Source organism: Pristis pectinata, chromosome 43, assembly GCF_009764475.1.
Source record: "Pristis pectinata isolate sPriPec2 chromosome 43, sPriPec2.1.pri, whole genome shotgun sequence".
NCBI classification, from domain to species: domain Eukaryota; kingdom Metazoa; phylum Chordata; class Chondrichthyes; order Rhinopristiformes; family Pristidae; genus Pristis; species Pristis pectinata.
In genome coordinates, this window is record NC_067446.1 from 2,773,696 (window position 1) to 2,798,805 (window position 25,110).

The window sequence follows — 25,110 nt, forward strand, 5'->3', positions numbered from 1 at the left end:
GGGACACCCTCCCCGTCACGTTGGGCGTGCACACCCCCATGGCAGAGCAAGACAGAAGTACGGTTGGAGGGCCCTCCCCCGGGACCTGGCGTGGACACCTCTGCCCAGCTGGAGCACACGGGGAGGAGGGAGGGAGCGGAGGGTGGGGGTGTCTCCTTGCACACTCCACCCGGTGGTGGGGATGGAGCGAGAACGGAACGCCCCGCCCCCCCCCTCCCCCCCTCGTGGTGGGAAATGAGCGCCACGGAAGCACAGCACAGAGAATCCCGCTGCGCACCACCTCCCCCCACTGACTCCACGGGAGGCCGCTCTGCCCCCAGAGCGCCCCACCCATACTGTGCCTGGCCTCGCGATTTGTCCCCATGAAGCTAGGTGGGTTGGACTGCGATGTCTCACACCGGGGGCAGGCTGCTTGAGGGCTCATAAACGCACCTGCGGGCTTCACACCCAAGACGCGCGGCTGTTTCTGATCTACCTCCCCCCTCTCTCCCTGTGCCTCGAACCCACCCTGGACACTCGCCCAACGGAGAGCGCCTCATGTTTCCTCGCAGAGCATTTCAGGGTACAGGGGCCACGTCCTACGACCCAACACGTCCATGCCGACCAAGCTGCCCATCTAAGCTGGTCCCAATTGTCACGCCTCTGGCCCATATCCCTCTGAACCTTTCCCATCCGTGTACCTGTCCCAGTGTCGTTGATGTACCTGCCTCACCCACTTCCTCTGGCAGCTCGTTCCACATACGGACGACCCTCTGGGTGTCAAAGTTGCCACTCAGGTCCCTTATTAAATATTTCCCCTCTCGCCTTAAACCGATGCCCTCCAGTAACTGCACCGTGTAATGAATTGACCTGTACGATCGGTATGCAAGACAAGTTTTCACTGTACCTCGGTACAAGTGACAATAATAAATACCAATACTTCTTGATTCCCCAACCGTGTGTATTCACCCTATCTACGCCCCTCTGTAATTTTATACACCTCTTTAAGATCATTCCTTGTTCTCCTACACTCCAATGAATGAAGTCCTACATCTGCTCTACCTCCCACTATAACTGAGGCCCTCGAACATCCTCGCAAGTCTCCTCTGTGCTCTGTTCCAGCTTGAATGGCATCTTTCCTGTGGGCGGGGTGACCAGAACCGAATGCAGCACTCCAAAGGCAGCCCCGCCAGCATCTTGTAGGAGTGCAGGATTCTGTAACCGGACCAACAGTCCAGGGTGCAAGGAGTGGATGGGGTTCTATGACTGGACCAGTCACCTGAGTTAGAGGAGTACAGGGGTTAGCCACAAGATACAGGAGCAGAATTAGGCCATTTGGCCCATCGAGTCTGCTCCGCCATTCGATTGTGGCAGATTTTTTCTCAACCCCATTCTCCCCGTAACTCTTAACCCCCTCACCAACCAAGAACCTATCAACGACCTATCAACCCATCCCACTCCCAGCCCAGGAACTTTCCACTGCCAACCAGCCATAGATGCAACACCTGCCCCCACACCACATCCATCCCGGGACCCAAACAGTCCTTCCAAGTGACACAGAGATTCACTTGCACCTCCCATAACATCATCTACTGCATTCGGTGCTCCGAGTGTGACCTCCTCCATATTGGTGAGACCAAACGCAGACTAGGTGTATTACTGGAAAGCAACCCAGGATACGGGAGTGCATGGATTCTAATACTGAACTAGTAATGAGAGGTACAAGCAGACCACAAGTACTCCAGGGCAACTCGAGAATTTGAGTTAAAATATCTGGAAGGAGAAGCAGCTCTCATTTCTGACCACAAAGCCATCAGATTCTCGTCAAGACACAAAACTGCAGCTGCCCACTTCGGGGCTGCAAGATAGCCTAACCCCTCAACAACGCCAACAGGTGCCTCTTGAAGGGACCCGTGAGGTTGGGGCCACCTCTCCGAGGAGCGCCAGGCGCCAGCAGCCCAAGAACAAATCGTCGCACGCCATTTAAGTGCAGCCACTGTCACCACCTCTCCAACAAAAGTCACACCACAGGAGGGTCTTAACTTTGTAGAAGAGCCACCGCTTCTTTCCTGATCAGAGCTCACCATTCCCCCCACCACCCCCCCCCACCCTCAGAAAGAGGATTGGATGCCACGTGCTAACAGGGCGCCCAAGCTCAGAACTCACCTGCTTAACCCAAGGCAACCGTCCCCTGACCTCTGCCACCTTGAAGAGAACAACTGATCAAAGACAGAACGGGCAGCCAGACCTGCACCCGGAACGAGCAGATGCTGGGCGGAGGCCTGTGCAGAGTTTTGACTCCATGCAGGATGATTCACTTCACCCTTTCTGCTCTCGGCAGCCTCACGCACTCTCTGTCTTTCTACCCCTCGGCACTTGGAGGTGACCCTCTTGCAGGAAGGTGGAACGACGCCGGGTAGGCGGATGGTCAGGCACCCCAGGGGGAGCCCTCCGTGTGACCTGGGCTCAGGAGACCCTCCTTAATCCTACACGAGGCAGAACCTTGGGCCTGAAACATTTAACTCCCAGTCTCATTCCGAGGGAGCCGCCTCAATCTGCTCCGAGAGCTTCTGATGTTTAGTCACAGAGAGGTACACTGGGTCTGTGCCGACCATTAACCACCTGTTAATGTCCCCCCTCCCATCTATCTTCAGCACCTTGATCCCAATTGCCCCTCTTACCCACAGGTAGAGCAGATTGAGTCCATTCCTGACCCGACATCAATCCCAACTCACCAACTTTTATCGATGCACCACAGAAAGCATCCTATCTGGATGTATCACAGCTTGGGACGGCAACTGCTCTGCCCGGGACCACAAGAAACCGCAGAGTTGTGGACGCAGCCCAGCGCATCACGGACACCAGCCTCCCCTCTGCGGACTTTACCTCTCGTTGTCTTGGCGAAGCAGCCAGCATAATCAAAGACCCCACCCACCCGGGTCATTCTCTCTTCTCCCCTCTCCCATTGGGTAGAAGATACAGGAGCCTGAGAGCACGTACCATCAGATTTAGACAGCTTCTACCGCACGGTCATAAGACTATTGAAAGGTTCCCTGATACGATGAGATGGACTCTGAGATCACGATCTACCTTGTTGTGACCTTGCACCTTATTGCACTGCACTTTCTCTGTAGCTGTGACACTGTACTCTGTACTGTTATTGTTTTTACTTGTACTACCTCAATGCACTCTGTACTAACCCAATGTAACTGCACTGTGTAATGAATTGACCTGTACGATCGGTTTGCAAGACAAGTTTTTCACTGGATGACGGTACAAGTGACAACAATAAACCAATACCAATCCCAAGATGGCACAAAGGTCTAGCGTGGCGATGCAGGCTAGAGGAAGCTGACCCAAGTTCTTTCTAAGTTCTGCCAGCTTCACAGAAACAGGACAACTGTAGACAAAAAGGGACCACAGACACCGGAGCCACACACAAGGAAGCCAGAGGGACTCAGCTGGTCGGGCAACATCTGTGGAAGGGAATGGACAGCCGACATTCCGGGGTTGAAGACCCTTCAGCTGGGCTGGAGCCAAAACGTCGGACCGTCCATTTCCCTACAGGGATGCCAAGTGACCTGCCGAGTTCCTCCAGCTCTGTGGGCGTGACAATTAGCTGAACTGCTCACTGCCGGTGTTTACGGTCGACACGAGCCTGCGCCCCCTCATCCTTCTATTCCTTTTCTCCTCCTGCACTTAATTAATTCCCCTCCAAAAGAACTGCCCGCCGGAACAAGGTCCACTTTCCTCCACTCCCCCTCTCTCTCCGGCTAAGCAGGCTTGACTGGAAACCCCAATTCAGGTGACTTCCCGTGGCCTTAAACTTAACAGATGTGAGACATCACCCTCCTCGTGTCTTTCGGAATTTGAAAGACCTCTCCTAGATCACACCCCAGAGGTGGGAGCGAAGAGGGCAGCCACCGGTCCAGTAATTTTGGCCTCGCCTTCGCGAACCTGCACGCGCCTTCTCCAGTGTCTCTACACATCATCAGAACTGTGCACACTACTCCAAGTGAAGACCAGTACATGTTTGAAAGCACAATGCTCTGCTTTTTACAATTCTGTCCCACTTGAAACAAGCCCCCGGGGCTTGGCTTTTGTTGTGGAAAAAAAACGCACTGGCAATGATCAGAAATCCAACATTCAAGACATCTCTGAGACACGTAGGGAAACAATAGAATTACCTCGGAGAACGTGAACCATAACACTTTAGAATCCGACAACGTGAAACCAGGTGGGGTGGGAAGGTTGGGAGAGAGATTTTGTGTACGAATATCACAGCAGTATTCTTTGAACAGAGCACGGCAACGGGTAACAGCAAACCCCCTCGTACGGCAGAGGCACCACACGTAACCATGACCACCACAGCTTACTTCGATGCTCGGAGCCACACAGCATCCGGGTTACAAAACAAACAAGTTAAAAAAAAAGGGAGGGGGGGGGAAATAAAGGGATGCCGGAGCAAAAAGGGAGAATGAAGCAAGGGAGTCTGGATCGTCCTTTAAAACCCACAACGGAATCTCACCTGAGGATTTGTTCCTCATTAGGCGGACCTCCCGCGGCTGGTAACCGGTATACTGCAGTTGTACTCGGATCTGAAAGGACACGCAGTGGAAAGAAACCCCAGTGACAGACGGTCGGACTTTCTACAGCAGCAACACAACTCCTCCCAGCAACCCCCCCCCCCCCCCTGCCCACCACTTCCAAAGTCAGCGACCAGATCAGGACAACATGACCTGCAGCCGAAACAGGAGCAGGTAAGAGGAAGTCACATTGCAGCCACGGACTTTGGGTTGGGCCTCGTTGGAAAGAGTGCGGAGAGCAGGACAAGGACTTAGAGTGATGGGCCGCAGCAACCGCACCACCACCCCCCCCCCCCCCCCCCCCCACCCCCGGCTTTCAGTTCCTCCGGCATGGAGGAGACCGCGGCGAATACAGTCCGCTGGGTTCCAAGTGAATGGCCGCGTCACCTGGGGAGGACATCCAAGTAGACAGGAGGGTGAAGACGGCGCACGGCACGCTCGCCTTCTTCGGTCGGGGCGTCGAGTATAAAAGTCGGGAAGTCACATCGCAGCTGTGTAAAACACCAGTCAGGCTGCACTTGGAGCATTGCGCGCAGTTCCGGTTGCCCCCCCCCCCCCCCCCCCGTTACAGGGAGGATGTGGACGCTTTGGAGAGGGTGCAGAAGGGGTTCACCAAGGTGCTGCCTGGATTAGAGGGTCCAAGCTATAAGGAGAGGTCGGACAAACTTGGGTTGTTTTCTCTGGAGCGGCGGAGGCTGAGGGGAGGGGGGTGGATGGAAGACCAGACAAAAGTTTATAAGATTACGAGCAGACAGTCAGAACCTTTCTTCCTGCCCCAGGGTAGAAATGTCAAGTACTAGAGGTCATGCGTTTCAGGTGAGAGGGAGAAAGGAGATGTGCAGGGCAAGTTTTTTTTCCCAGACACAGAGAGTGATAGCTGCCTGGAACCAGGGGTAGTGATGGATGCAGATATGAGAGTGGGGATTAAGAGGCTGTTAGAAAGACACATGACTGTGCAGGGAGTAGAGGGATGTGGATCATGTGCAGGCAGAAGGGATTTAGTTTAATTTGGCATCGTGTTCAGCACAGACTCTGTGGGCCGAAGGGCCTGTTCCTGGTCTGCATTGTTCCATGCTAAATGGGCGTGACTGGAAAAGCTGGTTACTTGTCTTTAAAAAAAACTGAGGGAGGTAATAACAGAGGAATAAATGTCACTCCAGAACACTGACAGGAATCCTTCTCGTCCAGCACTCCTTGACGCTTCACACGAAAGGTGCCAGAGGGACTCAGCGGCTCAGGCAGCATCCACGCAGTCGATGTTTCGGGTTCGAGACCCTTCATCAGGACTGGAAAGGGAAGGTTCCCGGCTTCTGCCCTCTTCCTTTCCAGTTCTGACGAAGGGTCTCGAACCAGAAACATCGGCTGGTTATTTCCCTCCGCGGGCGCTGCCTTGATCTGCTGAGTTCCTCCAGCGCTGTGTGTGTGTGTGTGTGTGTGTGTGTGTGTGTGTGTGTGTGTGTGTGTGTGTGTGTCTCTCCAGATTCCAGCACCCGCAGAATCCGAGCTGGTACATTTCCTGGGGCTGCGCTCCCTCAGTACCGACAAACCCTACCCGCAGCGCCACCCCACCAACAACGTCTGCCCTTCCCTCTCTCACATACGTCATTCTCGGTGGCAGAGGGGGGCAGCATCCGCAGCATGACGATCCTGCTGGCCTTGTCCTCTCCCGTCTCACTTCGATAGTCCTGGTCCCTGTAGTCCCCATCTCCTGGGAAGCTGAAGGCCTCTTCCGGGTTGTCGTAGCTTTTGTAGCTGTCACTGTCCTCTCTGTAGTCCTGGGTGGGCGAGGGGTTAGACATGAGACAGCGTGAGACGGAGAACTGTGATGATCGAGGGGCGGACGGGGAGGCGGTGGGCAAGCAAGTTACTTGCAGTGCTCGGTACAGTTTTGGTCGCCCTGTTGTAGGAAAGACCTCATTAAATTGGAAAGAGCGCAGAGGAGATTTACGAGGATGCTGCCGGGATTCGAGGGCCCGAGTTATAGGGAAAGGTTGGCCAGGCTGGGACTTCATTCCCTTGAACGTAGGAGATCCTTCCCCTCCGTCATCAGACCTCTGAACCTCGGTATTCCTTTTTTTTGTGCACTATTTATTTATTCTTGTAATTTATTGTTAAATTTATGTCACTGCAAAGTGTTACGAGCCAGGTTGCTACTTGGGGAATGTCCCTTTAAGGCACCTGGACAGTAGAGTAGTAGTAGTAGGTGTGTGTGTGTGTGTGGGTGTGTGTGTGTGTGTTATCTGCAACACGGCAAGACTATGATTGGAGCGCTCTGTCTGTTTGCATCGAGTTGGGGAGAGAGGGGGGGGAGAGAGGCGGGGTGAGGGGGGGGTGAGAGAGGGGGGAGAGAGAGGGGGGAGAGAGAGGGGAGAGAGAGACGGGGAGAGAGAGATGGGGAGAGAGAGACGGGGAGAGAGAGACGGGGAGAGAGAGGGGGACAGGGAGAGGGGGAGAGGGAGAGGGGGAGTGGGAGAGGGGAGAGGGAGAGAGGGAGAGAGAGGGAGAGAGAGGGGGAGAGAGAGGGGGAGAGGGGGGAGAGAAGGGGGGAGAGAGGGGGGAGAGAGAGGGGGGAGAGGGGGAGGGTGGAGTGGAGGGGAGAGAGGGGGGAGTGGAGGGGAGAGAGGGGGAGAGAGGGGAGGAGGGAGAAGGGGAGGGAGAAGGGGAGGGAGAAGGGGAGGGAGAAGGGGAGAGAGAGAAGGGGGAGAGGGGAGGGGGGAGAGAGGGGGGAGAGGGGAGGGGGGAGAGAGGGGTGGTAGAGAGGGAGAGACTGACTGAGTCTCTGTATCTATGGATGAAGAACAATAGCTGTGTCTGTCACTACACAATCAAGTGGAGTCCACTTTGTCGTTAACCTGTAGTGGGCGGCCACGTATCCAGTGCCCTCAGGGTGGCAGATACTTTGGAACAAAGCAATGGAGATCTTCGGTGTCGTATGGGTTCCATCGTGGAATATGTGGATTTCGTAAATTCTCTCTACACTTTCTCTCCAGTCAACGGTGGTTTTGCAAAAGCCTTTGCTCCCATTCTACCTTATGACTTGCTGAACTGAACTATGAGAACTATTCCTAGCCTTGGGGTTTGGGAATTTGCCACACACACATTTTTGAGTTCACTTTTGGGGGCAATGTTTAATATCTAACGTTTTTACTTTTCTTATTATTACAAGTAGTTATCAATAAAATAGTTTCTAACACTTCTACATGGCTCATTGTGTTTCTATTGTTGCTGGTACCTAACAAAAGCAACAAATTTCAGAGACAGTAATAATATATCTGACTGTGATTGAGCTTATAGATGACTTAGAGAGGTGTGCTAAATCATGAGGGGCATAGATAGGGTGAATGCACACAGTCCTTTTCCCAAAGAAGGGGAACTAAAAACTAGAGGGCACAGGTTTAAGATGAGAGGTGAGATATTTAAGGGCCCCGAGGGGCAACTTCGTCAATATGGAATGAGCTGCCAGAGGAAGTGGTTGAAGCAGGCAACATAACGACATGTAAAAGACATTAGGATGGAGGGGTTTAGAGGGATACGGGCCAAACACGGGCAAATGGGTCTAGCTTGGTGGGCACCGTGGTCAGCATGGACATGTGGGGCTGAAGGGCCTGTTCCCATGCTGTATTACTCCATGACTCCCAAGTGAAACATAGAAAAACCTACAGCACGTACAGGTCCTTTGGCCCACAAAGCTGTGCCGAACATGTCCCTACCTTAGAAATTACTAGCCCACTTTACCCACAGCCCTCTATTTTTCTCAGCTCCATGTACCTATCCAAAAGTCTCTTAAAAGACCCTATCGTATCCACCTCCACCACCGTTGCCGGCAGCCCATTCCACACACTCACCACTCTCTGAGTAAAAAACTTACCCCTGACATCTCCTCTGTACCTACTCCCCAGCACCTTAAACCTGTGTCCTCTTGTGGCCACCATTTCAGCCCTGGGGAAAAGCCTCTGACTATCCACATGATCAATGCCTCTCATCATCTTATACACCTCTATCAGGTCCCCCCCTCATCCTCCGTCGCTCCAAGGAGAAAAGGCCGAGTTCCCTCAACCTGTTTTCATAAGGCATGCTCCCCAATCCAGGCAACATCCTTGTAAATCTCCTCTGCACCCTTTCTTATGGCCTCCACACCCTTCCTCTAGTGAGGCGACCAGAACTGAGCACAGTACTCCATGTGGGGTCTGACCAGGGAAGAGAGGGATGTCCTCAAACCACTTTCACCTTGACTTGACCGGTTTTCCATCTATTCCAAGCACGCCATACTGACAAAGACCACCTTACAGCCGGAAGGTTATCGCTCGCGAACCGTGCCCTCTTTCCTCATTGCCCTAGATTCCTTTATTGAGCAGAAATCGCTCAGCTTTAAAAGGTACATAAAAACTCTGCAGCTGTCTGGGGACTCACAACCCACGGAAGGAATAAATTCTGTCACCTCAGGGTTATAGAAGTGTACGGCACGGAAAGGGGTCGTTCAGGCCAACCGTTGCACGTTGACCAGTACGCACCCTTCCATATTAACCCCATCGCCTGGCACTTGGTCCATAGCCCTAAGCAATTCAAGTGCTAACTTAAACACCTTGACCTACTCTCTGGGTGAAGGTGAATTTCCTCTCAGGTCCCCTCTAAATCTCTTCCCGCTAAACTTCTGTCCTCTAGTTTTACCTACGCCTGATATGAGGGAAAGTTTCCTGCAGTCTACCATATCAATACCCTTCCAATTTTATGTACTTCAATCACATTCCCTCCCAACCTCTGCCGCTCCAGGGAACAGGCTGGTTGCATCATGGTCTGGTACAGCATGCGGGAATGCAAGAAGCTGCAGAGAGTGTTGGGACTCTGCCCAATGCATCACGGGCACATCCCTCCCCACCATCGGGAGTATCTACAGGAGGCGCTGCCTCAAGAAGGCAACGTCCGTCATCAAAGCTCCCCCACCATCCGGGCCGAGCCGTCTTCTCGCAGCTACCGTCGGGCAGGAGGTACAGAAGCCTGAAGTCCCACACCACTGGGTTCAGGAGCAGCTACTTCCCTTCAACCATTCGGTTCTTGAACCAACCTGCACAACCCTACAACCCTAATCTCTACAGTTTAGCAACATTATGACCACTTTGCACTACAATGGACTTTCTTTTTGTTCTTTCTTGTTTGATGTTATGTTTTTCTTATGAATGTTGTGTACCTGATGCTCTGTGCCTGTGATGCTGCTGCAAGTAAGTTTTTCATTGCACCAGTGCACACATGGACTTGTGCGTCTGACAATAAACTCGACTTTGACTTTGAGAACAGACCCAGGCTCTCCAGTCTCTCCTCACGACGAAACTGCTCCACCAATCTTCGTCTTAAACGGGTACCCTCTTACTGTCAGATCACATCACCCCACATTGGACTCCATAAAGTCAGAGAGAGGTACAGCACACTAAATCCTGCATAAATCCCGTTTTATCCTCCTCACACTCCCAGCTCTCACCTCCACAGCGGGGGCGAATTAACCCACCCCACCTGCACGTCTTTGGGACGTGGAAGGAAACCGGAGCACCTGGAGAGAGAGAAGGTGCAAACTCCACTGTAAAAGATGACCGGGAATGCAAGGGTTAATGTCTGGCAATGTAAGGGTTAATGGTATGACATTACCTCAACCGTGGGGTGACTATAGTTATGGCTGGAAGTGAGGCCAGGTGTGGGTGAGAAAGAAATAAGTTTTTTTAAGACAGTTCAACCCAGATAAGTGTGAAGTGGTTCATTTTGGTAGGTCAAATATGATGGCAGAATATAGTATTAATGGTAAGACCCTTGGCAGTGTGGAGGATCAGAGGGATCTTAAGGTCTGAGTCCATAGGACACTCAAAGTGGCTGCACAGGTTGACTCTGTGGTTAAGAAGGCATACGGTGTATTGTCCTTCATCAACCGTGGAATTGAATTTAGGAGCCGAGAAGTAATGCTGCAGCTGTATAGGACCCTGGTCAGACCCCACTTGGAGTACTGCGCTCAGTTCTGGTTGCCTCACTACAGGAAGGATGTGGAAGCCATCGAGAGGGTGCAGAGGAGATTTACAAGGATGTTACCTGGATTGGGGAGCATGCCTTATGAGAACAGGTTGAGTGAACTCGGACTTTTCTCCTTGGAGCGACGGAAGATGAGGGGGGACCTGATAAAGGTGTATAAGATGATGAGAGACATCGACCGTGTGGATAGTCAGAGGCTTTTCCCCAGGGCTGAAATGGTGGCCACAAGAGGACACAGGTTTAAGGTGCTGGGGAGTAGGTACAGAGATGTCGGGGTAAGTTTTTTTACTCAGAGAGTGGTGAGTGCGTGGAATGGGCTGCCGGCAACGGTGGTGGAGGCGGATACAATAGGGTCCTTTAAGAGACTTTTGGATGGGTACATGGAGCTGCGAAAAATAGAGGGCTATGGGTAAGGCTAGTAATTTCTAAGGTAGGGACATGTTCGGGGCAGCTTTGTGGGCCGAAGGGCCTGAATTGTGCTGCAGGTTTTCTATGTTTCTATATCTTGTTTTGCTAAATGCTTGACGTGAGCAATTGCTGTAGTAAGTGCAACTTCACACGAAGGTTTCTCACGAAGGGGGTATAAAAGTACACACTGACTGGTGCATCTTTGAGTGAGCCTCGTACAGAGCTCGGGTTACACTGTTTACTCTTTCTCTATATCCCTCACTCCTGCTAGCGTTAAACTCATAAAGCATTAATTGTAGTTCTTTGGCTCTGTTGTTGTCTGATTTATTACAGAGCGCAGGTTGACTTTCACACCGCACAGAGAAGGCAGGAGGGCGTCCGGCGCTGTGAGGCAGCGGTGGCGCCAGACGCACCACTGTGCCACCCAATGACTTGCCAGCCCTCCGCGCCACTCGCTCGTCAATGGCTCTCTGTAAACCGCAGCTTGCCCCTCTGCGAATCTGGCTGCTGTACATCCTTGCCGTTCCAGCCGACGGCCTGGAAAACGACCGCGCTATCGCCGCTCTCGGCATGGCGGCGTACCTCAGACTGGTCGTAGCTCCAGTTCTCCTGCTGCCCGTACTCCTTGCTTGCGTCGCAGTCATAGTCCGGGTCGTAGGACCTGTAATCCATGTCCCCGTAGTCGTGATCCCGCCGGTCATCCTTACTCCGCTCGTTCCCATAGCGTCCGAGCCGCTCACCGCGGCTTGCGCTGCGGAGAGACAGAAGATGAAAGCCGGGTTATTTCCCAACTCCCCTTTCACTCAACACCGCCCCCTGCCGTACGACAACCCGCTCCACTGCCCCGGGTACCTAATTTCATGGGTGGGTCCAGAAAGGGGTGGAGGCCAAGTTGCCACGAAGGCGCGTGCTCGCAAACCCGCAAAACAGCAGTGTAGCAGTTAGCGTCACACCATTACAGCGCCAGTGACCCGGGTTCAATTCCGGCTGCTGTCTGTGAGGAGTTTGTACCTTCTCCCTGTGTCTGCATGGGTTTCCTCCCACATTTCAAAGACGTACGGGTTAGGAAGTTGTGGACGTGCTATGTCGGCGCCGGAAGCGTGGCGACACTTGCGGGCTGCCCCCCGAACACTCTACGCAAAAGATGCATTTCACTGTGTGTTTCGATGTACATGTCACTAATAAAGAAATCTTACCTTAAACTCTGCAGATGAAGGGAGCTCAAAGATATTGATATCGAGTTATTAGTCACATGTATATCACTGTGTGTTTCGATGTACATCTTTTTGCATTACTTGAGAATGTTCTGGGGGCAGAGACGGGGTCCCGGTGAGCTTAAAGGGAGTGCGGAGCCAGTCATTATACAGGAAACAAGGCCGGGGTGATTTAAAGGCAGTGCGGGAAACAGAGATCCAGTGAGTTTAAAAGCACAGGGACCACGGGAGTGTGGGAACCTGGCCCCCTCCCCTCCGGTGAGTTTAAAGGTTGCATGAGAAATGAGCCCAGACTTCACAGGAGGCCCGGGAACTGGAGGCCCAACGTCTAAAGGGAGCGCAGGAGGTAAGAGACCCTGTGTGTTAAAGGGAGCACGGGGAGCTCATCTTAAAGGCAGCAGAGGAAGTGGGGCCCAGGTGAGATGGAAGGCAGCACAGCCCGATGCCTGACCAAAGAGTTTAACAGCAGATTGTCAGAGTTTCGCTGCAGAATCTTTATCTGGAGAGGCCCATAAATGCAGATGGAAAAGCGAATGAAATGTGACAGTCAGCTGGGCTTACTGAATTACCGTTTGTCATACTCCATCTCTCCCTCCCAGACGGTGTGGCCAGAGACGTCAGGTGCACAACTGCTGCCTTCCCCTGGAACAAAGAGAGAGTCCTGTTGATCGACTGGGCACACCCGCTTCGCAGCAAAGTAAAGACAAATCACATCGACCCACTACTCAACAGGTGAAGGGTGCTGGGTTAAGTGGTCTCAACCAGGGAACCGGCAGAAATTACCTCGGTGCACTTGGGGAGGACAACTGTAGGGTGAAACAGGGCAGGGGAAAGGTGGGAGGAGGGAGGAAGGTATCACAAGGAGAAGGAGACATTATAGAGGAGGGGGGAAAGCTTTATGGGGGGGGGATGCAAAAGTGCAAAGAAACCTGTTTTTCCCTTTTCTGGACCAAGTGACAGCCTCTCTTTAACTCACTCTGATGTGTTAAATTCTCCATACCCCTTTCCTTGTTTTATAAACCCAGCAATGCCACAGCGACAGACCCGTCCCCACCAGTACTGTACCCCGGTGTTATACAGCAACAGAGCCATTCCCACCGGTACTGTACCCCAGTGTTATACAGTGTCGGACCCGTCCCCACCGGTACTGTACCCTGGTGTTATACAGCGACAAACCCATCCCCACCGGTACTGTACCCCTGTGTTATACAGTAACGGACCCGTCCCCACCAGTACCGTACCCCGGTGTTATACAGTAACAGATCCATCCCCACCGGTACCGTACTCCGGTGTTATACAGTAACAGACCTGTCCCCACCGGTACTGTACCCCGGTGTTATACAGTAATGGACCCGTCCCCACCGGTAACGTACCCTGGTGTTATACAGCAATGAACCCATCCCCACCGGTACAAAACCCCAGTGTTATACAGCGACAGACCCGTCCCCACCGGTACTGTACCCCGGTGTTATACAGTGACAAACCCGTCCCCACCGGTACTATACCCTGGTGTTATACAGCGCCAGACCCGTCCCCACCGGTACTGTACCCCGGTGTTATACAGTGATAGACTCGTCCCCACCAGTACTGTGCCCCAGTGTTATACAGCGACAGACCTGTCCCCACTGGTACTGCACTTCGGTGTTATACAGTAACAGACCCGTCCCCACTGGTACTGTAGACCGGTGTTATACAGTAACGGACCCGTCCCCACCGGTAACGTACCCCGGTGTTATACAGTAACGGACCCATCCCCACCGGTACCGTACTCCGGTGTTATACAGCGACAGACCCATTCCCACCGGTACTGTACGCCGGTGTTATACAGTGACAGACCCGTCCCCACCGGTACTGTTCCCCAGAGTTATACGGTGACCGACCCGTCCCCACCGGTACCGTACCCCGGTGTTATACAGCGACGGATCTGTCCCCAGCGGTACTGTACCCTGGTGTTATACAGTGACAGACCCGTCCCCACCGGTACCGTACCCCAGTGTTATACAGTGACAGACCCGTCCCCACCGGTACTGTACCCCGGTGTTATACAGTGACAATGCCACAATGAAAGGTTGGGGATTACACAGTGGTGCAGCAGTTAGTGCTGCTGGATGACGGCTCCAGTGACCTGGGTCTGATCCTGGGCTCGGACGATGTCTGCCCATGCTCCATGCGACTGTTGTTGACCCCTGGTGTTCTGGTTTGTTCTCACGTGCCGAAGGGGTGCCCGTCAGTAGGTTAATGTCAACTGCCCCTACTGGTGGCACGTGAAACATTGGGGAGGGTGGGAAGGAGGTGGTTAATGGAGAAGTGAGAGTGGGAAGAGAAACACAGGACTGCAGATGCTAGAATCTAGACGAAAAACACTACGGTGCTGGAGGGACTCAGCAGGCCAGGCAGCGTCCGTGGAGAAAAGCAGGCGGTCATCGCTTCGGGGTCAGGGATCCTTCTTCAGAGTGAGCACATGGTCGAGTGGGATTGTTGTAGATGTGCACCTTATGGTTAGCACAGACGTGGTGGGCTGAAGGGCCATGAAGTGCGAGGTTGTGGGTGAATAATATCCATTCCCACATCAGGGCAGTGTGCAAGGTGGGAAGCTTGTGGGGTGGTGGTAAGTGGCAAACCTGCTCTCCCCCCCCCCCCCCACTGCCCCCCCAGTCTCTGTTGGGTCAGTGCACTCAAGGTGCAGGTCAAGAGCTTTGACCCTTGAATGTACTTAACCACTCCAGGTGATGGTGGAGGCAAAAGGTCTTGTAAAGAAATGCAGAGGATTTTATTAGTCAGTGATGAGGTTAGCGCAGGAGAACTCGTATATTCTTGCAAGACTTTCAATAATGGGATCTTTTCAAGGCAGGTTGAGGGAACTCAGCTTTTTCTCCTTGGAGCGACAGAGGATGAGGGGTAACCTGATAGAGGTATATAAGATGATGAGAGGCATTGATCATGTGGATGGTCAGAGGCTTTTCCCCAGGGCTGAAATGGTGGCCACAAGAGGACACAGGTTTAAGGTGCTGGGGAGTAGGTACAGAGGAGATGTCAGGGGTAAGTTTTTTACTCAGAGAGTGGTGAGTGTGTGGAATGGGCTGCCGGCAACGGTGGTGGAGGTGGATACGATAGGGTCTTTTAAGAGACTTTTGGATAGGTACATGGAGCTGAGAAAAATAGAGGGCTATAGGTAGCCTAGTAATTTCTAAGGTAGGGACATGTTCGACATAGCTTTGTGGGCCGAAGGGCCTGTATCGTGCTGTAGGTTTTCTATGTTCTATGTTAGCTGTGCATCTGGAAGTTAGTATCATTGATACTACAGCAGTACCGAGTCAGGGTCTACTCGCCAACACCAGTGGGCTGATCCTCCATCTTTCTTCTCAACACGAGGTGCATTTATTGGCAGCAGCTTATGATGAAGTGCGCGTAATGAATGTCAACTCAAACAGAGGTTCCTCAGACCCAGTGGAGTTCACTTATACACACCACGCAGGTCAAGCCTTTCAGTAACCGATTAAACAATCAAATTTGCTTCACGGAGCGTAAAGGTAGAGTCATGGAGTCAGACAGCATGGAAACAGGCCCTTCAGCCCAACTCGTCTGTGCCAAACCGAGCGAGCCGCGTTTGGCAGGCACGGTACTGTAGCAGTTATCGTAACGCTTTACAGCGCCAGCGACCCGGGTTCAATCCCGCCCACTGTCTGTAAGGAGTTTGTATGTTCTCTCCCCACGCATCTGCGTGGGTTTCCTCCGGGTGCTCCGGTTTCCTCCCATATACCAAAGATGTACGGGTGAGGAAGTTGCGGGCGTGCTACGTTGGCACTGGAAACGTAGCGACACTTGCGGGCTGCCCCCAGAACACTACGCAAAAGATGCATTTCACTGTGTGTTTTGATGTACCTGTGACTGACAAAGTTATCTTATATCCCTCTGTACCTTTCCTATCCACGTAACTGTCCAAATGCCTTTTAAATGTTGCGATTGTACCCTGTGTGTGGAAAGCCTTGCCCCACAAATTGCTTTTACATCATTCCCCTCTCACTTTAAACCCGTGCCCTCTAGTTTTGGACTCCCCTACCCTGGGGACAAGATTGTGACCATTCACAGTTGGGGGGGGGGGGGGTGGAGTTGTAGCCTATCAGAGACACAAGAGAGACAGCAGGTGCTGGGAATCTGGAGCAACACACACAAAATGCCGGAGGAACTCAGCGGGTGAGGCGGCATCTGTGGAGGGAGATGGACAGGTCGAGGTTTCAGGTTGAGACCCTTCATCAGGACTGGAAAGAAAAGGGGGAGAGAGCCGGTATAAAAAAGGGTGGGGGGGGGGGAGAGTGGATCAAGAGCTGGTGGGTGAGAGGTGAATTCCGGTGGAGTGGTGGGGTTGGGGGGGGGGGGGGGGGGGTGGGTGGTGGGAGGTGGGAGAAGGTTGGTAGGTGAGGGAGCCCATCCAGCCACTCCTTATAAACCCAAGCTCTCCAGTCCTGGTAACATCCTCGTGAATCTTATTTTGCAGCCTCTCCAGGTTAATGACACCCTTCCTATACACGCAGCCAGAACTGTACGCAATACTCCAGAGGTGGCCAGGCCAATGTCTTGTACAGCTGCACCATAGAAAGCATCCTATTTGGATGCATCACGGCAACTGCTCTGCCCAGGACCGCAAGAAACTGCAGAGTTGTGGACACAGCCCAGTGCGTCACGGACACCAGCCTCCCCTCCTTGGACTCTGTCTTTACCTCTCGTTGACTGGGTGAAGCAGCTGACATAATCAAAGACCCCACCCACCCAGGTCATTCTCTCTTCTCTCCCCTTCCATCGGGTAGAAGATACATGAGCCTGAGGGCATGTTCCACCAAGGCAAGGACAGCTTCTACCCCACTGTGATAAGACTATTGAACGGTTCCCTTATATGATGAGGTGGACTCTGACCTAACGATCTACCTTGTTGAGACCTTGCACCTTATTGCACTGCACTTTCTCTGTAGCTGTGACACTTTACTCTGTACTGTTATTGTTTTTACTTGTACTACCTCAATGCACTCTGTACTAACTCAATGTAACTGCACTGTGTAATGAATTGACCTGTACGATCGGTGTGCAAGACAAGTTTTTCACTGGACCTCGGTACAAGTGACAATAATAAACCAATACCAATAATATGATGTCCCGACTCCTGAACTCAATACACTTGTCTGATGAAGGCCAGCGTGCCAGATGCCGCCTTCACCACCGTCTACCTGCGTCGCCAGGTACTTCAAATTTACACAGATTTGTTCCCATTCTAATGCTCTCTTTGCACCCATCCAAAGGTCCGTAGCCAGGTCACTTACTGCCCTCGTGCTTGCTGACCGACTGGCTCCCAGCCACAGTTTCAACACTCCTGCCTTAAAATACTGCCCGTTCCCTGATTTATTCATCCGTGTTAGGCGTCACCAAGAGGTGCCTCCCGTGGCGCAGGAAGCGGCCCACGTTGACGAATTGTCGGGATCCTCCCGAAACCCTTTGGAGTACACGAGGCTCATAATACAGGTTAATTTCTATAGATGCACGGAAAGGAATCTTTGATGCAAGGCTCCTCCTGGCACGCTCCGGTGAAGAAGCCTGTTACGTTCCAAAGCTTGGGATCTGGAGTGGAGACAGTGAAGGCTGAAAGTCCTGTGGATTAACTCCACTCGTCGGGAAGCATCGCCCTGAGGGAGGTGGAGGAGACTCTCTTGCTTGACCCCTTAAGGCTGGGATTGGGTCTATAGCATGGATCCAGTGATGAGGATCCCATACAGCAGATGCTGGATGCTGATGAACATTCAACGAGTGGCAGATGGTCAATGCGGACTCGATGGGCTTTACTGCCTCTGCGCTGTGCGCCTCTCTGTGACAAAACCTGGAGACAGCCCAATTTAAGCATCCTCTCTTGGTTAACAGAGCTGAAGGCTTCTGCAAGGGTCCCACTTGAGCCCTGCATCTACTGAGCGTTTGATTCAGGATGTGGAAGCATTGGAAAGGGTGCAAGATGCTGCCTGGTTTAGAGAGTATGCATTATGAGGAGAGACTGAGGACGAGAGGAGGAGGACGAGAGGATACATGATAGAGGTGTATGAAGAGGAATAGATAAGAGTGGGCAGCCAGTGCCTCTTTCCCAGGGCACCAATGCTCAATACAAGAGGGCATGGCTTTAAAGTAATGGGTGGGAAGTTCAAGGGAGATATCAGAGGAAGGTTTTTTACCCAGAGAGTGGTTGGGGCGTGGAATGCGCTGCCTGGGGCAGTGGTGGAGGCAGGTACATTGGTCAAACACAAGAGATTGCTAGATAAGCATATGGAGGAATTTAAAATAGAGGGATATGTGGGAGGAAGGGGTTAGATAGTCTCAGGCGAGGGTTAAAGGTCGGCACAACATTGTGGGCTGAAGGGCCTGTATTGTGCTGTACTGTTCTATGATTCTACGATTCAGTTCCCCTGGCTAGCCAGAGAACTGTAGCCGAAGCACATCTCACAAACTGAAACACTAGATCCACTTAACATGGAAAAAAAAGAAATCTCTCAATCCGAGTCCCGAATGCACGAGCAACGGGCAACCACGGCCTCTGGGGTAGATTCACAGCCCTTGGAATGAAAAAGCATTGTTATCTCAGTCTGAAGTGGGCCACCACTTATCCCGAAGACAACGGTCCAAACGTTAGGACTCGGCAGCCCGAGGGATGAATCCAAGGACAAGGCCACAGAGGGCAGCGAATGCTGCTCCGAGGAAGTCAGAGGGGATCTCCCACAGGATGAATCTTTGGAAAACGGGATAGTGAGCCTAGAGTTGTTTGCTGGCACATATTCTCGGGTCAGTAGGGAGCAAGTTTGACTGTGCCTCCAAATGCCTTTAGAGTACGTGAGGTTCATAACATAGAGATGTACGGTGGAGAGCATTCTGACTGGTTGCATCACTGCCTAGTACGGAGGCTCCAACGTACAGGAATGCAACAGGCTGCAGAGGGTTGTAGACCCAGCCAGCTCCATCACGGGCACAACCCTCGCCACCATCGAGGACATCTTCAAGAGGCAGTGCCTCAAGAAGGCAGCGCCTCAAGAAGGCAGCATCCATCACTGAGGACCCTCACCATTCAGGACATGCCCTCTTCTCGTTATTACCATACAGGAGCCTGAAGACCCACACTCAATGATTCAGGAACATCTTCCCCTCCACCATCAGGTTTCTGAACCATCCATGAACACTACCTGGGCTGACACAACAGACTGCTCTGGAGGAACTCAGCTGGTCAGGCAGCGGCTGTGGAGGGAAATGAATATTGACTGCCCACTTCCCTCTACAGATGCTGCCTTAACTCTTGATCTCCCAATCTACCGCACTGTGGCCCTTGCACTTTAATTGTCCACTTGCATTGCATTTTCTCTGTTACTGTAACACTATATTCCGCATGCTGTTTTTGTACCTGTTTGTACCATATGTAACTGTCCGAAAGTCTTTTAAACATTGTAATTGGAGCCACTTCTACAACTTCCTCTGGCAGCTCAATCCATGTACCCACCACCCAAAAATTGCCCTCAACTCCCCTTGAAATCTTTCCCCCTCTCACCTTAAACCTATGCCCTCCAGTTTGAGACTGCATAAGACTGGGGTACAGTACCGGTGGGGATGGGTCCGTCGCTGTACAACACCGGGGTACAGTACAGGTGGGAACGGGACTGTCACTGTATAACACCAGGTTACAGTACCAGTGGGGACTGGTCTGTCACTGTATAACACCGGAGTACAGTACTGGTGGGGACAGGTCTGTCGCTGTATAACACCGGGGTACAGTACCAGTGGGGACAGGCCTGTCACTGCGTAACACCAGGGTACAGTGCCGGTGGAGACAGGTCTGTCGCTGTATAACACCGGGATACAGTACCGGTGGAGAGGGATCTGTCACTGTATACGCCGGGCTAAAGTACCGATGAGGATAGGTCTGTCAATGCATAACACCGGGTTACAGTACCAGTGGGGACGGGTCTGTCACTGTATAACACCAAGGTACAGTACCGCTGGGGACGGGTCCGACACTGTATAACAATGGGGTACAGTACCGGTGGGGACGGGTCCATCACTGTATAACAACAGGGTATGGTACCGGTGGGGACGGGTCTGTCACCGTATAGCACTGGGGTACGGTACCGGTGAGGATTGGTCTGTCACTGTATAACACCGGGGTACGGTACCGGTGGGGATGGGTCTGTCACTGTATAACACCGGGTTACAGTACCAGTGGGAACGGGTCCATCGCTGTATAACACCAGGATACAGTACCGGTGTGGACAGGACCAACACTGTATAACACCGGGATACAGTACCGGCGGGGACGGGTCCGACACTGTATAACACCGGGGTACAGTACCGGTGGGGACGGATCCGACACTGTATAACACCAGGGTAGAGTACTGGTGGGGACGGATCTGACACTGTATAAAACCAGGGTAGAGTACCGGTGGGGACAGGCCTGTCGCTGTATAACACCAAGGTACGGTACCGGTGGGGATGGGCCCGTCACTGTATAACACCGGGGTGCGGTACCGGTGGGGACGGGTCCATCACTGTATAACACCGGGGTACGGTACCGGTGGGGACGGGTCCATCACTGTATAACACCGGGGTACAGTACCGGTGGGGACGGGTCCGTCACTGTGTAACACCGGGGTAGGGTACCGGTGGGGACGGGTCCGTCGCTGTATAACACCGGGGTACGGTACCGGTGGGGACGGGTCTGTCACTATAACACCGGGGTACAGTACCGGTGGGAACGGGTCTGTCACTATAACACCGGGGTACAGTACCGGTGGGGATGGGTCTGTCACTGTGTAACACCGGGGTACAGTACCAGTGGGGATGGGTCTGTCACTATAACACCGGGGTACGGTACCGGTGGGGACGGGTCTGTCACTATAACACCGGGGTACAGTACCGGTGGGGATGGGTCTGTCACTGTGTAACACCGGGGTACAGTACCAGTGGGGATGGGTCTGTCACTATAACACCGGGGTACGGTACCGGTGGGGACGGGTCTGTCACTGTGTAACACCGGGGTACAGTACCGGTGGGGATGGGTCTGTCACTGTGTAACACCGGGGTACAGTACCAGTGGGGATGGGTCTGTCACTATAACACCGGGGTACGGTACCGGTGGGGACGGGTCTGTCACTATAACACCGGGGTACAGTACCGGTGGGGACGGGTCTGTCACTGTGTAACACCGGGGTACGGTACCAGTGGGGACGGGTCTGTCACTGTGTAACACCGGGGTACAGTACCAGTGGGGATGGGTCTGTCACTATAACACCGGGGTACGGTACCGGTGGGGATGGGTCTGTCACTGTGTAACACCGGGGTACAGTACCAGTGGGGATGGGTCTGTCACTATAACACCGGGGTACGGTACCGGTGGGGACAGGTCTGTCACTGTGTAACACCGGGGTACAGTACCGGTGGGGATGGGTCTGTCACTGTGTAACACCGGGGTACAGTACCAGTGGGGATGGGTCTGTCACTATAACACCGGGGTACGGTACCGGTGGGGACGGGTCTGTCACTATAACACCGGGGTACAGTACCGGTGGGGACGGGTCTGTCACTGTGTAACACCGGGGTACGGTACCAGTGGGGATGGGTCTGTCACTATAACACCGGGGTCCGGTACCGGTGGGGACGGGTCTGTCACTATAACACCGGGGTACGGTACCAGTGGGGACGGGTCTGTCACTGTGTAACACCGGGGTACAGTACCAGTGGGGATGGGTCTGTCACTATAACACCGGGGTACGGTACCGGTGGGGACGGGTCTGTCACTATAACACCGGGGTACAGTACCGGTGGGGACGGGTCTGTCACTGTATAACACCGGGGCACGGTACCAGTGGGGATGGGTCTGTCACTGTGTAACACCGGGGTACGGTACCAGTGGGGATGGGTCTGTCACTGTGTAACACCGGGGTACGGTACCGGTGGGGACGGGTCTGTCACTGTATAACACCGGGGTACGGTACCGGTGGGGACGGGTCTGTCACTGTGTAACACCGGGGTACGGTACCGGTGGGGACGGGTCTGTCACTGTGTAACACCGGGGTACGGTACCAGTGGGGACGGGTCTGTCACTGTGTAACACCGGGGTACAGTACCAGTGGGGATGGGTCTGTCACTATAACACCGGGGTACGGTACCGGTGGGGACGGGTCTGTCACTGTATAACACCGGGGTACGGTACCGGTGGGGACGGGTCTGTCACTGTGTAACACCGGGGTACGGTACCGGTGGGGACGGGTCTGTCACTGTATAACACCGGGGTACGGTACCGGTGGGGACGGGTCTGTCACTGTGTAACACCGGGGTACGGTACCAACACTGTATAACACCCCTCTCACCCGGCTTTAGTCTCCCTGGGCAAAACACTGTGACCACCCACCTCATCCACACCCCTCATGATGCTCATAAACCTCTGTACCCCCACCCCAGGAAAACACCCCCAGCCTCTCCTCGTCACCCAAGCCCTGCCAGCCCAGCCATCACCCTTGTCAGTCTTTCCCTCTGCCCCCAGGACTCCCATGCCCAGGCTTGTGGCCTACCCCCTACCCCCCCCCCCCACTCCACTCCTGCTTTAATGCAGCATGTTTATTTAAATTGCACCAATATTTCCTCTCATATCCCCTCCCTCAGCCCGAAATGTTGTGCATGGGATGGGGGGGGGGGGGGGGGGGGTGGAACGAGGTTAACGTGCAGCCATGTCTTACCTTCAAATGGCTGCTGGCACCATCGCTCCGCAAATCAAAATAAAACCCCACATTAAAAGGGAAGCGGACGCAAAATAAGGACCCGGGGTCGCCTCCCGTTGACAGAGGGGCGGCTCTGAGGCGTCCTGCGCCGGGGCTGGGGCTGCCGCCGAGGGTTTTCCTCCCTTCCCCTTCGCCTCACACGCACGCATAAAATGGCGGACCCGTCCTCCCCCCCCCCCCCCCCCCCCCCCCCCTCCCCTCCCCTCCCCCCTCCACCGCCGCCGTTCCGTCCCGCCTTCCGCGCCGCGGCTCCCCATTGGCCGGCCGCCGCGGCTGTCCGTCGGCCTCCGTTGCCACGGAGCTCCCCCCGTCATTGGCGGAGAGCGGCGGACTCCTTTGCATGGGAACCGCCCTCCCCCACAGAACTGTCTCCCCTCGCCTGATTTGCATGGGTGCCGCCCACCCAGGTGACGACACAATACCGAATTTGAATAGGCACCGCCCCCCTCCCAAGTGTTTTGGGTACAATGGCTCATGTAAATAGGTTCCGCCCTCTCCTCCACTGCTCGATTTCAATTGGCTCCTGCTCCTTAATTGACGGAACCACGCTCCAATTGGCACGTCACCCCGCGGCTTTAACCAATGACAGCATCGGAGGCTCCCCTTCGCTCGTTGCCGTAGATTTTATGAATGAGCGTCTCTCTTGACAAAGATTGTAACTGGGATGTTTTGCAGAGCAAGAGCCCGCAATTAAGTAAGTGAATTGCAAAGGAAAATTTGCATTGTGCCTTTCAGAACAAGCGCTTTGCAAACAAATACTTGTAGAGTGACATGAAAAATTAAATAATTATGAAGGTAAATCTAATGTTGGCCCTTAGTCTAAGGAGAAAGCGGAGAGATCCTACTACGACCATACATAGCACAGCGGTCCCCCAAGTGCACTGTCCTCGGAGTAAGGGGACTTTGTTGAGACCGTGGGGTCAGTAGGAGTAGCTCAACACTGGCATCAGCTGTGAAGATCGCCATCGACTGGCAACTCAACTGCAGTAGTGATTTAACCACCATGGCTATTGTGGAGAGGCTGGGTATTCCGTGGGTGAGTGACTTGCCCCCTGACACCCCAGAGTCTACCAACCATCTACAAGGCACAAGTCAGGAGCACGATGGAACTCTTCCCCACTCGCCTGGGTGGAGTTAGTCCATGCACTCCACATCTGCTGCATTACCCTTTCCCCTGTCTGCAAGGCACAAGTCAGGAGTGTGACGGGACGCTCCCCACTTCCCTGGGTGGAGTTAGTCCATGCTCTCCACATCCACCACATTACCTTTCCCCCCATCTGCAAGGCACGTCAGGAGTGTGACGGGACGCTCCCCACTTGCCCGGGTGGAGTTAGTCCATGCATTCCTCATCCGCTGCATTACCTTTTCCCCTGTCTGCAAGGCACGTCAAGAGTGTAAGAGAACACTCCCTACTCTCCTGGATGGGTGCAACCCCAAGAACAGCCACTTCCCTTCAACCATTGAACCAACTGGCAAAACCATACAGTTTAGTGACACTATGACCACTTTGGTCACTTTACACTAAAATGGGACTTTTTTGTTCTGATTGTGTTCTTTCTTGTAAAAATTGTTTAATTTATATATTTCTTGTGAATGCTGCTTATCTGATGCTATGTGCCTGTGATGTTGCTGCAAGTTTTTCATTGCACCTGTGCACACATGGACGTGCACATGACAATAAACTTTTTGAAGCTTAACACCACCCAGGCCAAAGCAGCCTGTTCGATTGGCACCATTTTGTACCAACCTCTGCTGTCAAGCTAGATAGAGATCTTATTGAATGGTACAGATCTCCCCACCATCGAGGACATCTACAAGAGGTGACGTCCATCATCAGGGACCTACCCCACTCCCCCCCCGGGTCTTGCCCTTTTCTCGATAGCTGCTGGAGGTACAGGAGCCTGAAGACCCACGCCTCAAAAGGTTCAACAACACTTTCCCCCCCACCTTCTTGAGGTACCACCTCTTGAAGATGTCCTCGATGGCGGGGAGGGTTGTGCCCGTGATGGAGCTGGCTGAGTCTACAACCCTCTGCAGCCTCTTGCGATCCTGTGCATTGGAGCCTCCGTACCAGGTGGTGATGCAACCAGTCAGAATGCTCTCCACTGTACATCTAGAGCCTTTGGT

At 53.3% G+C, this 25,110-nt stretch overlaps 1 protein-coding gene across 3 annotated transcripts in view; it reads right to left on the minus strand.

Moving 5' to 3' along the window:
• The window catches only part of LOC127566590 (RNA-binding protein 10-like), a 50,495-nt gene extending 27,352 nt beyond the window's left edge, over nt 1-23,143 (minus strand). For 2 of the 3 annotated variants that reach the window (XM_052009068.1, XM_052009067.1), the window contains exons 1-5: nt 22,942-23,143; nt 12,766-12,838; nt 11,565-11,733; nt 6,167-6,340; nt 4,508-4,577 (exon numbers count right to left, since the gene is read on the minus strand). In XM_052009068.1, the coding sequence (XP_051865028.1) occupies nt 4,508-4,577; nt 6,167-6,340; nt 11,565-11,733; nt 12,766-12,782 (430 nt within the window). In that variant the 5' untranslated portion in view covers nt 12,783-12,838; nt 22,942-23,143. The remainder of the gene's footprint in view (nt 1-4,507; nt 4,578-6,166; nt 6,341-11,564; nt 11,734-12,765; nt 12,839-22,941) is intronic. The other variant, XM_052009069.1, reaches the window with a different exon arrangement.
• Between the last annotated feature and the right edge of the window lie 1,967 nt (nt 23,144-25,110).